At 33.8% G+C, this 16,910-nt stretch overlaps 1 protein-coding gene across 1 annotated transcript; it reads left to right on the forward strand.

Moving 5' to 3' along the window:
* Positions 1–787: 787 nt before the first annotated feature.
* Positions 788–3,067, forward strand: LOC149558277 (xanthotoxin 5-hydroxylase CYP82C4-like). Its single transcript, XM_089786113.1, has 2 exons — positions 788–1,788; positions 1,897–3,067. The coding sequence occupies exons 1-2, from the start codon at positions 877–879 to the stop codon at positions 2,515–2,517; spliced, it is 1,533 nt and encodes a 510-aa protein (XP_089642239.1). The 5' UTR covers positions 788–876; the 3' UTR covers positions 2,518–3,067.
* The last annotated feature ends 13,843 nt before the right edge of the window (positions 3,068–16,910 follow it).

Raw genomic sequence — 16,910 nt, forward strand, 5'->3', positions numbered from 1 at the left:
ACTAAGTAAAGGCCCTAACCCTAGCATTTTAAACAAAATGTCATTTATGTATTTTTAACATGGGGACAAGATTAAAAAAAGCATGGAAACTTTTCTTAAGACACACACTTTCGATACTATGATTAATCTTCCACAAACAAGTAGACAAAATATATAGGCTCTATACTAACTTATTTGATAATATCTAATAAAAACATATTATTATCATTGTGTAATATATATAACAAATTATATTTTTTCCCTTTTCTTTTAGAGATAATAAATTTTTATATATCATGACAATTTGTCCATTGTTGCTTGAAGAAATTGTCATTAAAAAATAATAATACACTTTCATATTTCTTAAAAGTTGAATGTCATTACAAGTTATCATTGACATTTTATTTTTTGAAGTGTATAGGTTGAATGACATCTGTATTTTACATACTTTACTAATAAGCAAAGATATTGAATAAAAGATAATTAGATTAAATTATTACCTCCCTAGTTCATAATGAAACGTTAAGTAGATTTATTTTGTATAAATGAAGAGACTTGTTTTAACTTTTCAACAAAATCTCTCAAATAATCGCTTTCCCATCCAAGATGTCAATTGCATAATATCTAGAAACAACGTGTGTTTGAACATAGACCATAGAAAGCATCGTACCTGCTATGTGAAGTGCCGTTCTTTGTGACGCATAAGGGTTTCTTATTTCAACGTTTCAATCATAGAGGGTAGATAATCTTGTACCAACTATGTAAGTTGACGTTCTTCATAAAGTGTTTCTTATTGCCTGAATCTCGTGCGTTTGAATCTCGTGAAAAGACGAGGAAAATCAATGCTTATAAAATCCAGCATTATTGCTGGGCTTCCTCAGTAAAGTGCACAACTGAATGATGGAGTTCGATAATGTAGCAGTAGGAACCATCATTCTTGTTTCTCTCGTACTCGCAACTCTACCACCACTAATTTTAGGCTACGCGAGGACTAAAAATGGCAAGCCACCGCATCCTCCATCATGGCCGCTGATTGGGCATCTTCATCTGCTGAGAAAGAAGAAACCCATGCACCGAATTTTAGCCCAGTTGTCCCACCGTTATGGACCCATCATGCATCTTCAACTTGGCTTTCGCTCAGTCCTCGTCATTTCCTCTTCAGACCTCGCAAAAGAATGCTTTACAGCAAATGACAAAGCCTTGGCTTCGCGCCCACAAACAGCCGCAGCAAAGCATTTGGGATACAACTACAAAATGTTTACGGGGTTACCGTATGATTCCTTCTTGCGAAACCTGCGAAAGTTTTGCAACGTGGAGATCCTCTCTCCCAAGAGAATCGATTCATTCAAACACGTGCGCACAGAGGAAGTTTGTGCCCTAATCCGCTCCCTGTTCCAGAGCTGTGCAGAGCCGATAAACATGAAATCCAGGCTGTCTGATCTCACATCCAACATAGTCGTCCGCATTGTCTTCGGCAGGAGAGTCTCGGGCTATCATAACTCGGAGGATTTCAAAGAAGGGCAAGAGCTGAAGAAGTTTTTAGAAGAAACGTTTCTCTTATTTGGTACATTTGCGGTTGGCGATTACCTGCCGTTTCTTAAGTGGCTTGACCTGCGAGGTGTCATATCTGCCATGAAAAAGGTCCACAAGAAAAGGGACGCCTTTATTCAGAAATTGGTCGACGAGCACCGTGAGGATCAGGGGATGCACGGTCAGGCTCGCGATTTCATTGATCTTCTCATCTCTGCAATAGACAACCATGAAATTCCATCCGACAATAATGACGATGTGGTGAAAGCCACCGCGCTCGTATGCTTTTTCCCGCTGACCCCATTTTTAGTTGAACTTGATATTCTGATTTATATATGTATTTGTTTTTTAATAAAGTCATTGACAATTTATATTGTTAATGTGCAGAACTTGGTAACTGCAGGTACGGATACGTCATCTGTGACCATAGAATGGGCACTGGCGTCTCTGTTGCAGCACCCGGACATTCTGCGGAAGGCTCAGGAGGAGCTCGACAGACATGTGGGAAGGGAGAGGGCAGTAGAGGAATCGGATCTGCAGGAACTTAGTTATTTGCAAGCCATTGTGAAGGAAACATTTAGGCTTTATCCAGCGGGACCCCTTCTAGTCCCCCATGAGGCCGCAGAGGAGTGTAGTATTGGAGGATTTCATGTTCCTGTAGGAACGCGAGTGTTAGTGAATGCGTGGGCAATTCAGAGGGACCAGGGCGCGTGGAGCAATCCAATGGAATTCAATCCAGAAAGGTTTTTGAATGGAGGGAAAGTGATTGATGTGAAAGGGCAAGACTTTGAATTGATACCGTTTGGTTCAGGGAGAAGAATGTGTCCAGGAATGTACCTAGGACTAGTAGTGGTCCAGTACGCGTTGGCGCGGTTGCTACAGAGCTTCGAGTGGTCTCTTCCAGAGGGCGTTGACATCGACATGGATGAGGGACTTGGAATCTCAATGCCCAAAGCAGTTCCGCTGGTGGCGATTGCCAAACCTCGTATGCCCCTCCATCTCTATTGATATATATATCGTGCAGACTTTTAAAAGCCTAGAAATTAAGCTTGGAAATTAAGCTTAGTGTGAGGTTTAAGCCAGTCCACTTTGAAATGTTTAGGCACTCGTCCGTGCGACTGCATTTTATCGAACTAGCATACAAATATTATTATAGTCTAGGTGTTTATTATAGCCTATGGTGAAAGTTTAGGCCCGTGGCTATACAGCCACGAAAATGCACTTCTTTTACATTGCTTCTTCTAACTTTTTAAAAAATCGATGAAGTCCTCTCCTTCGTATGAAAGTGCATTTTCGTGGCTGTATAGACGTTGCCAAAGTTTAGTAGGTTAGGTTACATGTTACACTTTCCATAAATATTATTTGGCATTTCTTAAGGATATTAAGTCCCGCAAGCCTATCGGCACTATGTAATTATTATATGGTATTAGTATAGGTTTGATTTTAGAAGATCTTTTGATTGTAGTTTTCTCAATAGTGTGACTACGTATATTGTAATCTTTCTTTTAAGAAATTTTCTTAAATTTGGAAGAATCTGTAGACAATATTCTTTAAATAATTTGGAGTATTATGTTCTTATCTATTAGATTTTAACAACATGTTTCTTAAATCATAATTTATAATGAAGTTAAAATGGGTATTGCAAAAATTTATATAAGTTTTATGAAAAATGGATGATATTTTATTGATAACAAAGTCATAATATGCATCTTTCAAGGGTTTTAATTAAAACAACAAGAAACTATAATCTAAACCATATGATCATATTATTTGACTTGGGCTAGAAATAATACAAATTTTATGCCATGCCATCTTTGTTGCAAAGCAAATTTGCATATCAGTTGGAATATCATAGAACATTGGAACGTACTTTATTTAGTAGTATAGTAAAATTTATTCAAGGAGATAGGATTATACAAGTAAAAAAGGAATAGTTTAAAAAGCTTAAAGTTTGAGCCATTTTACTTCAATTATAAAAGAAATATCATTTAATGATAAAGAGGTTAATATAACATTTGTAAAATGGTTTAATAATAATTATAAGAATACAAGAATAAAATATTATATTGAATATGTAAATAGATATTTATTACATTATATATATATATATATGAATCTTACACTTTTCAATAGTAGTACTAAAATATTTTGAAATAGAATAAATAAGAAATATTAGACTAGCCACATCAAACTTTCTCTATTAATACTTGGTTCTTAATGCGACACTATTCTTGTTAGCTTTGGTCACAATGAATTTTCTTTATTTTCAACTTGAAAATAAGTGTCTAAGTAATGATATCTACAAACTAATTTATTTTTTCCACAATATCTTTTGGAAACATGTAACATCACTGGAAACTATGGTTGTAATTAGAAAATACCAAGTTTCTGGATAAAGAAGTAATAAGATTTATGTAGACTATGATCTTTCATTCATTCTTTCTAGATAATTTTAGTGCTTTGAAGATCTTTATGGTGGAAACTAATATGGTATTTTTTATGATTTTATTCTTGTCTCACTATCTTCACAACTTATTGTGCTCCCATTTATCGATCATTCCTATGATATCAATGATACACATCTTATGTATGGATTGAGCTTTATTCATGTTCTAATTATAGTTTGAATTCAATACTAGTTGTTTTATGTATTTATCATGCACTTATTTCTATATATCTATTTTTTTGTATTTCCTCATTAGTTATAAACATATAAGCCGTATCTTTGTATTTTTAGTAAAATGGAAAAATTGATTTTCTAGGGAGCAAATCCCAAAGTAAAAAAAATAGATACATAAATAGTGTTAAACAACAATCATCTATGACCTAATATAAAAAATGTGAACATTCCCACAAAACTATCAGATAGTAGCTAAAAAAATGAATGCTAGGCCCCAAAATTGAACTATTCATCAATACAACTATGATGTTTTGATGAATTTCTCATTATTATGAATAAGATCCTTATTGATATTCTTAAATCTTGTAATAATGTTAATAAGGGTTATACCCTTATATTTTCTACAGTGTTGCATCAATGGACTAGGTAGGGACTTCTTATTCATGTCCAAAATTACATCATTTTATACATGATAAGCTTTCGTAATCTTTTGAATAGATAAAAACTTCTATATTATGACTTGTCAAAAATATTTGATCAATTTATTTTTTGTTTCTTAAAAAACATTATAATCTCATTAGAAAAAAATCATGCAACATTTCCTAATTTTTAATTATGTATGATGCTTGTCCTTTGTCTTGGAAATATAGATGGAGTAACTGAGAGGGAGGGGGGGGGGGGGGGGGGGGGGGGGGGGAGGGGGCTGAATTAGTTATCACAAATACAAATCCACAGATCTCTTAGATGTCTTATAAATCTAGTTACTACTGTCACTCGATAGCCACACAAGAAAATGTTGTAACTCGATAGATGCAATGTGTGTTATCTTTAACATAACTTAAACATTCATACTAATTAAAATGCAACCATAAAGAAAATAACATGAACACATGAGACACTAGATTTAACGTGGAAATCCAATATGAGAAAAACTACCAAGTAACTAGCTACTAATTTTCACTCTTCTAAAGTGAACCCTATCAGGAGCCAACCCTATTAAAGGTTACAAAACAAACTATTAGGTGTGACCTTGTTAAAGGATTTAATCACCCTACTAGGAGTCACCTTGCTAGAGGACTTTTGAACAATTCAATAGAACTATCACCTTGCTAGAGGATTTACAAAATGGCTATTAGAATTAAGAGATTTAGAAATCAATGCTACAATGGTGAGAAAGTAACAATGAGTTGACTTGAATGAGATGTAATTGAATTATTGATACTGATCTTAGTTCTTCTTCACTAGATCCTCTATAATCAAATACAAATTTGCTACTCCTCAAGGATATCTGATCCTTCTTCAAAATTTTCTCACATTTTCTTCTTCACATAATCAACACCCATAATCAACACACTTGCATGCTCACTCATTACACTTTAGAATTCATAACTTGACCTCTTATTTATACCTTACAAATTTTCAAGTCATCTCATTTACAAGTTACAATTATGAATAATCATTACATCAGTCGAATACAATCATTACATTAAACAATTAAACTTTATTTCCCAAAATAATGAAATCCTTCATTGGCCAACCTTGCTCGACAAACACTACTCCAAAAATGATTTCCAGTGTTAACCAATTGAAGCTTGGTGAACACTACGAACTCTGAAAAATCCATTGGAGACCAAGTGAACTTGGTAATCACTTACTTTCCTTCATTAACCTTGTGAGCTTGGTTAACACTGACTTCTACCACAAAATCGTTTGATGCTCGAGTGAGCTTGGTAAGAACTTTTTCCACAGAGTAACTTTCAGGAATGCTCGATAGGCTTTGGAATTTACTGTGTTGACTAACTAAGCTCGGTATACTCTATAGTTTTCTTTGCTGACTAGTTGAGCTCAATAGACTCTATCTGATAATTGATATGACATTTGTTTAACATCAAAGACAACACATAATTGAACAATTGTATCTAAAAATCTCCCTTTTTGGCATTGATGGCAACACAACATGTCATAGCAGATGAAATTTTAAAATAAGTCTTTTACTGACAGAACATTTCTCCCTCTTAGATTTTGTGCCACAAACTTCTCTAATGCAGTAATCTCCTTTGTGAAGGAATTACAGAGCTTCTTTTCTAAACAACAAACTCTCCACAAACAACTTCAAATTTTAGAAAGATATGATAGTACACTCTCCCTCTTTGACAACACATGCCAAAGAGAACACATACCAATTGACTAACAATGTACCTTGAGTATTGATTCATATGCAATGTTCCCATGACTCTATTACATCAACTGAAAGATATTCAACTTGGTTCCTATTGATGCATCACTAAAACTTTATTTTAGTGAGATTGAGATAGGGGAATTACCCCTACCTTACCTCTTAGATACAAGAATGCATCCTTAGGTAATGGCTTGGTGAATATGTTAGCAATTTGATCCTTTGTATGGACATATTCCAAGCTGATCTCCTTATCCTACATCAATTCTCTAACAAAGTGATGCTTTATTGTAATGTGCTTGGTTTTTGAATGCATCACTGGGTTCTTGGATATGTTTATTGCACTTGTATTATCATAAAACATAAGAACTGGTTCTTTGATCTCCACCTTCATGTCGTCCAATAATTGTTTGAACCAAACAATATTAGAATAGTTTATTGTTTCTGCAACATAATATGCTTCTGCTATAGATTAGGATGTATAATTTTGCTTTTTACTTGTCTAAGAAACAAGCCTCTTTCCAAGAAAGAATGCTCCAGCACTTTTACTCCTCATGTCATCAATGTTTCCTTTCGAATCAACATCAGTAAACACTTTCAAGTCCAGATTTCCTCCAAGTTTTTACCACAAACCATAATCTTTAGTGCCTTTCAAGTATCTCAAGATCCTTTTGATTGCCATCATGTGATTTTCTCTTAGTTTTACTGAAAATCTTACTATAGTACCAATTGCAAGAGCAGTATCTAACCTTGTACGAACTTCATATTGCAACTTTCCAATCATTGATCTATATAAGGTCTGGTCTACCTCCTTTGATTCATCATCCTTGGTAAGCTTTAGTCTAGTACACATGGGAGTTCCAACTACTTTACAATCTTCCATACCAAACTTCTTGAGTATCTTCTTGATATATTTAGATTGAGTGATGTACATACCATTCTTGCTTTCCTGAATTTGAAGACAAACAAAGAATTAAATTTCACCAAACATTAACATCTCAAATTCCTTGTTTTTTTTCTCTAAAAACTCTTTTCATAGATCATTATTCCCTATAAAAAAAGTATCATCCACAAATATTTCTACCAAAAAAATCTTGTTATTTGGTCCTTCCTTGATATGCAAGCTACTGTTATCATTAGTTCTATGAAAACCAATCTGAATAAGATAGTTATTCAATATTTCATACCATGGTTTAGGGGCTTGTTTTAGACCATACAACGCTTTGTGTAACTTGCAAATCATGTCCTTCTTTTCTAGATCAACAAAACCTTTAGGTTGCTCAATGTAGACTTCTTCATCAAGAATACCATTGAGAAATGTTGATTTGACATCCATCTAATATACCTTAAATCCTTTGTGTGTAGCATATGCAAATAAGGTCCTAACACCTTCCAATCTCACAACAGGAGCAAAAGTCTCTTCATAGTCTATTCCTTCTTCTTGAGAGTAGCCTTTACATACCAGTCTAGCTTTCTTCCTTGATACCTTACCATCTTCATTCAACTTATTTCTGAATACCCACTTAGTTCCAACCACATTTTATGTTGAGGCCTAAGTACAAGAGTCCATGTTTTGTTCTTCTCTAGTTGCTCTATCTCTTCATGCATAGCCTCAATCCAACTTTCATTTTCTAATAAATATTTGACATTTCTATGTTTAAAATTAGCAAGTAAACAAGTACCTTTTAACTTACTTCTTGTCATAGTACCTTTAGATTTGTCTCGAATAATCTGATCTGGTGCATGATGTCTCCTGACATACTTAGCCAATACAGGTTCTTTGCCTTTTGAATGAATTCCACTGTCTTCATTTTGAATTTCAATTTCTAGCTCTAGTTGATCTGACTGCTGCTCAGGTCCTTTAGACTCAGTAGTCATTGGCTCCATAGCATCTGAATGTGACTCAAGTTCCTGCAACTTAGTTTAAACTTCTTGCAACTCGGTGACTAAAGATTTAGGCGTGGAAGTTTCTTGATTGATAGATGTATATGACATGTATCAGGTTCAATGAAAACAAATCTCCTGTAATCTTTTGGTTCCTTTTTACTTTCTTCTTCAGGCCTTTCTGCAAACTCATCAACTTTCACATGTGCACTTTCTATGACTTTGTGAGTAGATAAATTCAAAAATCTATATGCCTTAATCTTGCAAGAATATCCCAAAAATATGCCTTCATCATCCTTCACATAAAATTTTCCTTTTCTAGATTCTTTCAAAATGTAACATTTGCTTCCAAATACTTTTAGGTAACTTACATTGGATTTATAGCCATACCATAACTCATAGGGGGTTTTGAATGAGTCCTTCTTCAATTGTACTTAGTTTAAGGTATGAACTACAGTGTTGATAGCTTCCTTCTAGTATTTGATAGCAATGTTCTTTTCAATCATTAGAGTTCTTACACAATCCATCATAGATCTGTTCCTCCTTTTAGCTATTGTATTCTGCTTGAGACTTCTAGGAGCTGATACCTATCTTTTGATTCATCTTTCAATGCAAAAGTTATTGAATTCATGGGAGATGAATTCACCACCTTTTTTTGATCTCAAACATTTCAGTCTTTTCCCTATTTCCTTTTCTACTCTATCCAAATACCATTTGAACTTCTTAAATGCTTCTGATTTCTCTCTCAGATACATGACAATCATCATTCTAGAGTAGTCATCAACAAAAAGAATGAAGAACTTTTCTCTAGTAAAGCTCTCAATTCTAATAGGTCCACACAAATCAGTATGCATAATTTCCAAATTTTCTTCAGATTGATAGTTTTTACTTTTAAAGCTAGTCTTTCCCATCTTACTAATTTGACAATTCTTGCATAGACCGACCTCAGGTTTCTTTATACTAGGAATGCCTCTTACTTTCCTAAATTTTCTTATCTTCACTAAGTTATCAAAATTCACATGACATAACCTTCTATGCCATAATGAACTTACTTCAATTTGAGCAATAAAACATGAACATTCACCAAGTCCAAGATAGAACAAGTTAGCTTTTGTCTGTATGCCTGATCCAATCAGCTTTTCTTTGTCATCCAAGATTCTTTATTTTCCATGCATGAATTCCACCTTGAATCCAATATTGATTAGCTATGCCACTCACAAAAAATTATATCTTAGTCCTTCAACCCAATAAGCATTATCACATACAAGATCTTTGGTTAGTGAGATTCTTCCTCTTTCTTTTATGCAACAAGGTTCATTATTACCAAACCTCACACTACCACCATCATAGTCTTCAAATTGTTCAAACTTTCTTTTGTCACTAGTCATATGATGTGAAGAACCAATGGCAATGATCCATGTATCATTTTTGCTCACATGAGAGATAAGTGTGATCTTATCTTCCTCATCATTATCAGATTCATCTTTCATAGCAATGTAAACAACTTCATCTTCACTATTATCAGAATCCTTAGAGTCCTTAGCCATGAAACATGTTTTCTTACCTTTGTCCTTGAATGATTTGAAGTCTTTATTGCCATTACACTTGTGACCTTTCTTCTCATCCTTGTTTTGCTTGTTTGGGCACCTAGCAGCAATATGACCAATTTTCTCACATGAAAAATAGATTAGAGGAACTTTACCTTTGTATTTTCCTTTGCCTTTAGAATATTTCCTTGCAAGTAGAGCTTCAACCATGTCAAGATCACTATCAGAACTCTATTCTGATTCTTCTTCACTTTCTAACTAAGAATCCTTTATCTTTTTGCCCTTTTCTTTGAGTGAAATCTTGACTTCAAATGCTAATTCAATGTTCGTAGAAGCTAGAACATAGTTATCATAGTTATCTAGCTCAAATGCAGTCAATCTTCCTACTATGGTCTCTAAATTTATCTTATGATTTGATTCACATCTTCTTTCTTGAATTGTAGAAACTGTAATTGCATAAATGGGAAGCAATGTTCTAAGAGATTTATTTAGAATTGTTTCTTCTTTGATATCTGCTCTAGAAGCTTTGATTGCACTGATGCTTTCTTTGACTCTTTCAAAATATTTAACAATGTTCTCATCCTCTCTCATTTTCATTTGATCAAATTTTCCTCTTAGACTTTCTACTTTGGCTCTTCTCACGTTGTCATCATCTCCATAGATATCTTTCATCTTGTTCCACATTTCAAAGGTAGTTTTGTAGTCCTTGATATCATCAAATTTTTCATAGCTTAAGACAGATGCAATATCTATCATCATGGTGTTATGAGTCTTCTTCTTAGCAATGTCATTGATAGATAATGTACTAGGAGTTACATATTCTTGATCAAGGTATTCCAGTCCTATATATCCAATGGAAGCTAGATGGAGTCTCATGAGACCTTTCCATGTTGAAAAGTTGTCCCTCTTAAGCCTTGGAATTTCCCTCTTGTAATACATCCTTATCTTTAGCTTAGATCTTTGAAATCCTTCCTGCAAGCACTAAAATTTTTGATACCAATTGTTGGAAATATAGATGGAGTAACTGATAGGGTGGGTGAATCAGTTACCACAAAAAAAAAATCCACAGATCCCTTAGATGTCTTATAAATATAGTTACTACTGTCACTCGGTAGTCACACAGGAAAATGTTGTAACTTTGATAGATGCAATGTATGTTATCTTTAAATGAACTTAAACATTCATAGTAATTAACATGTGACCATAAAGAAAATAACATGAACACATCAAATACCAAATTTAGCATGGAAATCCCATATGGGGAAAACCACCAAGTAAATAGCTACTGATTTTCAATCTTTTGAAGTGTGCCCTATTAGGAGCCAACCCTATTAAAGGTTACAAAACACATTGTTAAGTGTGACCTTGTTAAAGGATTTAATCACCCTACTAGGAGTGGCCTTGCTGGAGGACTTTTGAACAATTCAATAAAACTATCATCTTGTTAGAGGATTTACAAAATGGTTGTTAGACCAACTCTATTAAGAGATTTAGAAATCACTGCTACAATGGTGAGAAAGTAACAATGAGTTGACCTGAATGAGATGAAACTAAATTGGTGATATAGATCTCAGTTCTACTTCAGTAGATCCTCTTTCATCGAATACAACTTTGTTGCTCCTCAAGAATATCTGATCGTTCTTCAAAATTTGCTCACACTTTCCTCTTCACATAATCAACAGACTTAAATGCTCACTCATTACACTTTAGAATTCATAAATTGACCTCTTATTTATACCTTACAAATTGTCAAGTTGGCTCATTTACAAGTTACAATTATCAATAATAATTACATCATCTGGCTACAATCATTACATTAAACAATTAAACTTTATTTCTCAAAATAATGAAATCATTCATTGGCTAGCCCTACTCAGTAAACACTACTCTAGAAATGATTTCTAGTGTTAACCAACTGAAGCTTAGTTAACACCATGAACTCTGCAAAATCCTTTGGAGGCTAAGTGAACTCGGTAATCACTAACTTTACTTCATTAACCTTGTGAGTTTGGTTAACACTAACTTCTGCCACAAAATCCTATGATGTCTTAGTGAGCTCAGTAAGAACTATTTCCATAGAGTAACTTTTAGGAATGCTCGGTAGACTCTGGGATTTACTGTATTGACCAACTGAGCTCGGTATACTTTGTAGTTTTCTTTGGTGACCAACTAAACTTGGTAGATTCTATCTGATAATTGATATGACATTGTGTAACATCAAAGACAATACACAATTGAACAATTGTATTGAACACTTTGATTAGAAATTTATTTTTAGTACTATCTTAAAATAGAAAAATCTATCATTTAAGAACTTTTGGCTATGTCCTTTTCATTATTTATAGTCCCTTGATGCATTTTTTTCTAAAATAAAATTTTCTTTTGTTCTTTTGCCTTTCCTATTTTCTTTGAGAAATTTCTTAGACCCAAAGATAATGTGTCCTCCAAATAATCCTAGTGTAGGTTGACCTAGTCAATCTATACTATTATGGGTGGGCCAAGTCAACTTCTACCTTAACCTATTTTGGTGTTGGCATAATTTTTGTCTCAAGGACTCCATTAGATAAATTTGGTGACATTGTCACCTTTCTTTACTGTATCCTTTATGATAACTTTCTTCAAGTTCTAGTATTTCATTGGATATAAAGGGAGGAGATCCACAATGCAATATTCATCTTCCGTATCATTTGTTTATAACTACATCCATGGCTCCATGATTTGGTATTAAATTAGATCCATTGCATTTGTGGACATTTTCTACATTCTTACTGAATTTTCAACAAAAAAAACATCTAGCAATAAAAGAAACTCTTCCTAACAAGGGTTCCATTAAGTAACATGAATCATTTCATTTATCTTACTATTTCACATACTTCTTTCATACTCATCTCTTTCAAAGTTAATTTATAATTTGACACTTGACTAAGGAAAGCGCCCCCATCCTCTAACCCCTTGCCCAACAAAAATCAATAATACTTTGTATCAAAATTTCTTAGATAAATTTTGAATTCATATCAAAAAGTATAATATTGAGTAATATGTAGAGTAGTATGGTCAACCATATTTTTTTCTTTTGGGAATATGATCATCATCATAATTAGAAGTAGTATAGGCTAAACATGTCGACATAGAGATTTGAGATTTGTAAGGTTTTCTAGACCTTAGTTCTCTTGTTTCTAGATCTAAGGTCTCATTTTACATCATAATTATGATGAAGGATGCCCCCCTTAATACCAGAAAATTGATAATAGAAAAAAAGAAAAAATAAAAATTAGCGAGAACAAATTATGGGCTTCTTATTATTGTTGCAAATGCATAATTACAAAATTTTGAAATACATTATGAAAACCCACATGTGAGTCTTCCTTGTAATAATTTGCAACATAGAGTTGTGAACTATCACCCAAAGTTATCCTAGACAACATATGGGCATTCCTTAAATAGGATTTTTTACACCGCTTAGGATGTTTCTAGGCATCAAACCCTAACCCTTGAGACTAATTAACTCTAAATTATGTATAGAGTCAGCCTGATACACCTTTGACACTTATTTTGGAAATTTGTGTTATCCTAACTTTGGAAGGCCATAAATTTTGAATCTTTTGTTTGATATTCTATTATAACCCACTTTTTGAAATTCACAACTTTTGATCTACAAGGCTTCACTAGAGTAAGGTCTATTCAACCCCACCTTGGGACCCTTTAAAAGCCTCTAAGATCTTCAAAAATAAACATGAAGTTTTTATATTAGAATTGCACACCAAATATTCTTACTATTAGAAATAGATAATACTAATTTGGGGGGCATGGGGTTGAATTATTATTCTATAATCTTTTTCCCACAACTAGATATTGTTAATTAGTTTATAACCTACATATGACAGTAAACCAGTAATGTTGAATCGCAAATAAATCCATACACAAAGAGAGAACACAAAACACCATATTTATTTAACTAGGGAAACCCTGGCCAAGTGTAATCCCCGGTGGGGATTGTACCCACAAAATGTTCCAATAAACAAAAGAATCTTGTTAAGGATATTGACCCTTTTAGGAGTCTATGAATTGCATATAGTGTCTCAATCCTTATTAGAGGAGTTGGCCCAATTAAAAGCTTCAATCTTGTTAGGACTTGATTCAATTCTATTAGGAGTTGGTAGTACAATTACAGTTGTGTGTAAGAAGAGGCCACTACCCTAACATGTAATAATAAAATGTAGTTCCTTTACATAAAATAGAGATAGATACAAAAACCTCTTATTATTGTACTTCCCATTCCTTCTGATCATATGTCAAACTTTATATCATATAAGGCTCACATATTGGTTTCATGTCATTACAATACACACATAACTTCACAAGTTATGATTCCTTACTTATACCTTCACTTAAATTACAAAATTATTATCCAATAAACCTTGATACTTTCACATGCTTGAAAATATGCAACATCAACACTAGTGTTTTACCTATAAATTGTTTCGTATTGATCTATGCACTTAGGTATGTCATCAAGACACTCTATTCTACTTGTCAATAAGAGTGTATGTGAATTATTCTATACTAATCTGTGCACTTAGCTACACCATCAAGCCACTCTATTCTACTTGTCATTAATTATGCACATGTCAATTGTCATTGTAGACTTCTCAATACCAAAATTACCTCTATATTGATATTAAAACTATTTAACACTTAGACAATTTTTTGTCTCTTATCATGGAATCTTCAATTGTACATTCTATCATCTCTTTAGAGATATATGTTTCCATAAATGACAACCCTTTACCCAACTTACTTATCCATATTTCCAACACTTCATAAATTCACGATCACTCATTATATGGCACTAAGCCTGAACTAGTAGGATGATATATCCAATATGAACATCCATCTCTGAAATTAGGAAATTTGGAGGTCATGCAACTGACTTGATAAGAAACAAGCCTCCAGAAACATCAACTCTACACTAAGATAACCTTTATTCAAAAAATAAAAAAGGAAATATTTTTGGGTGATTCAAGATTAATTCTACACCTAGGATGCTCTTGCATCAGACACCCTAGATAATTTCACAAGTGACCTTGTCATGTCTCAGGCATTCTAAGGAAAACCAAGATGTTTAACCTCCTCCCTTGCTAGCCATGATGAATCTTCTATTAGCCTTTCTTTCCATTTGACTAGGTACCCCTCATAGGTCTCATTCCTTGTAATTTTTCTAGCATGGTTGTCCATGTTAGAGTAGTTAGATATTTTCTAATTAACTCTAGTTTTCTTAACCTAAACTTTAAGCATCTAATAATTAATTATTTATTAATTATTATGATGCAACTTTTGTTAGACCTTTTTAGGGTTTCAATCTCCTTTATAAGGATGATCTCTCTTTTTAATTATTTATTAATTCACTTTTGATAATAGAAACTTCTCTTTTTTCTCATCAAGAATGTCTTATTCTAGTGGATTTGGGAATTCTATCCTCTATAGCTTTTGCTTCTCCCTTTTTGTGCCAAGTGTTTGCATGCAGGTGATTCTTGGGAGCTGTGGGGTTGATATTCCATCAACTTTAACATGGTATTAGAGCTCCAAATCTTCATGCCCCTATTTTTTTGTGAGAGATTTGGCATCAATTTTCATATCGATCAGTTTTAGAGGATTTTGTATTGGATTTGGGGGGAGGGGCACCTCTTTTTTTTTGGAACACTATGAGTCCAAATGGACATCACCATTGAGCTCAGAGTGGTTAGAAACCCCCATTTCCATATAAAATATGTCCAGTTTGGATGTTGTTGAAATCTGAGGCAAAAAGCTTTTGTACCTAGGCTATTTTGACCTAGACATACAAAATGAGGCAGCGATTGTTTTAGTTTCCAAAAAAAATGTTTGGATTAATTTTAACTGTGATTTCATTTTATAAAAAAAATTCTTTTGAAATAATTTTTTGGGAGGCATTTATTTGGGTGCTCATAGGCTTTTGTACCCGTGATCAACATGACTAGGCTTGGATTTTTGAAGCAAGCCCTATCATAGTGTGAGGGTGGGATTCTTCTTGGGACATCGAGATCAAAGGGCTTTAGCATATCCATAATGGAACTAGAACTATCTATAATAATCCATATGTAACTCTCACCCATCATTCTGATTTCTAAATCCATTGAAAAAATCTTCTACCCTAGGTGGAGGCTAATATGGACCGCAAAAATTTGAGTCTACATAGTCATGACTTTGCAAAGCTTTGCTCTAATGTAATCTATGGAGGCATTGGCAAGAATGGGGAATTAGTAGTTACATTGAGATCCTACTTGACAAGGACTCCACCATGCAAGAAACTTGGAGTCTAGACTACCTCAACCAAGTTAGTGGACCTTTAATGTAGAGCTCTCTACTCATAGTTTTTGGAGGAAAATGCAATTTTTTTCCCATGTCTAGTGGCAATGATAGTGTTTTTATCAGAGGTAACATGATTTTTCGAGTGCTACATGGGCATTAACAAGGATTCCTTCTTTAGGTCTCCCAGAAGGCATTTTTTTTCAAAATTGTAGTATTTATGGGGGTTACATGCTCCTTTATTTTATTTGGGCTTATTAGCCATATTTACTCCAACAAATTCATGCATGAACATGTTTTTGGAGGCAAGGATGAAATATATTTGGAGTAGTGATATGCTCCCTTTCTTGGCCCCCATACTATGTATGTGATCTCCTACACTTTCAATGACACACTAAATCAAATCTTACCATGATTGCTCATCCTTTGCTGGCTCATGCCTTTCTCCATGCACTCTTTTTGAATACACACATTTTTAGGGATTGATGTGAATTTTTTTTGGTGATTTATGAGCAAGATTATTTTACTCCCACATGCTAGTTTGGCTTTTAACATCCATGAAAGGTGGCATTGTTTCCCATCAATGATTCCAATTGGCATTCATTATGGTTTTTCAACAATATAGGAGAAGGATCTAATCCGCATTGGGATTTGTTATTTTGTGAGGGGGTTTTGTGAACCTATTTGGTGGTTTCCTCCTTTTTGAGTGGTTGAGCACAGGTCATCTTCTTTGCTATTGACACTTTTTCAAGTATTATTTATAGTTTTCCAGAGGTACTTTGAGCTTGATTAGGTGGTTTTATGGTTTTTGGGTAGATTCTTGGAGAACCCACCATGTTTTTGTGATCCA

This window comes from Cupressus sempervirens, chromosome 5 (genome assembly GCF_028749045.1).
Source record: "Cupressus sempervirens isolate cs-2001-9-10 chromosome 5, ASM2874904v1, whole genome shotgun sequence".
Classification (NCBI taxonomy): Eukaryota; Viridiplantae; Streptophyta; class Pinopsida; order Cupressales; family Cupressaceae; genus Cupressus; species Cupressus sempervirens.

Excerpts from the sequence above, each read along its gene's own strand:
- LOC149558277 (XM_089786113.1), top strand. The coding sequence starts at position 877 with ATGATGGAGTTCGATAATGTAGCAGTAGGAACCATCATTCTTGTTTCT. Across the intron at positions 1,789-1,896 it reads TGGTGAAAGCCACCGCGCTC|AACTTGGTAACTGCAGGTAC; the intron begins GTATGCTTTTTC and ends GTTAATGTGCAG.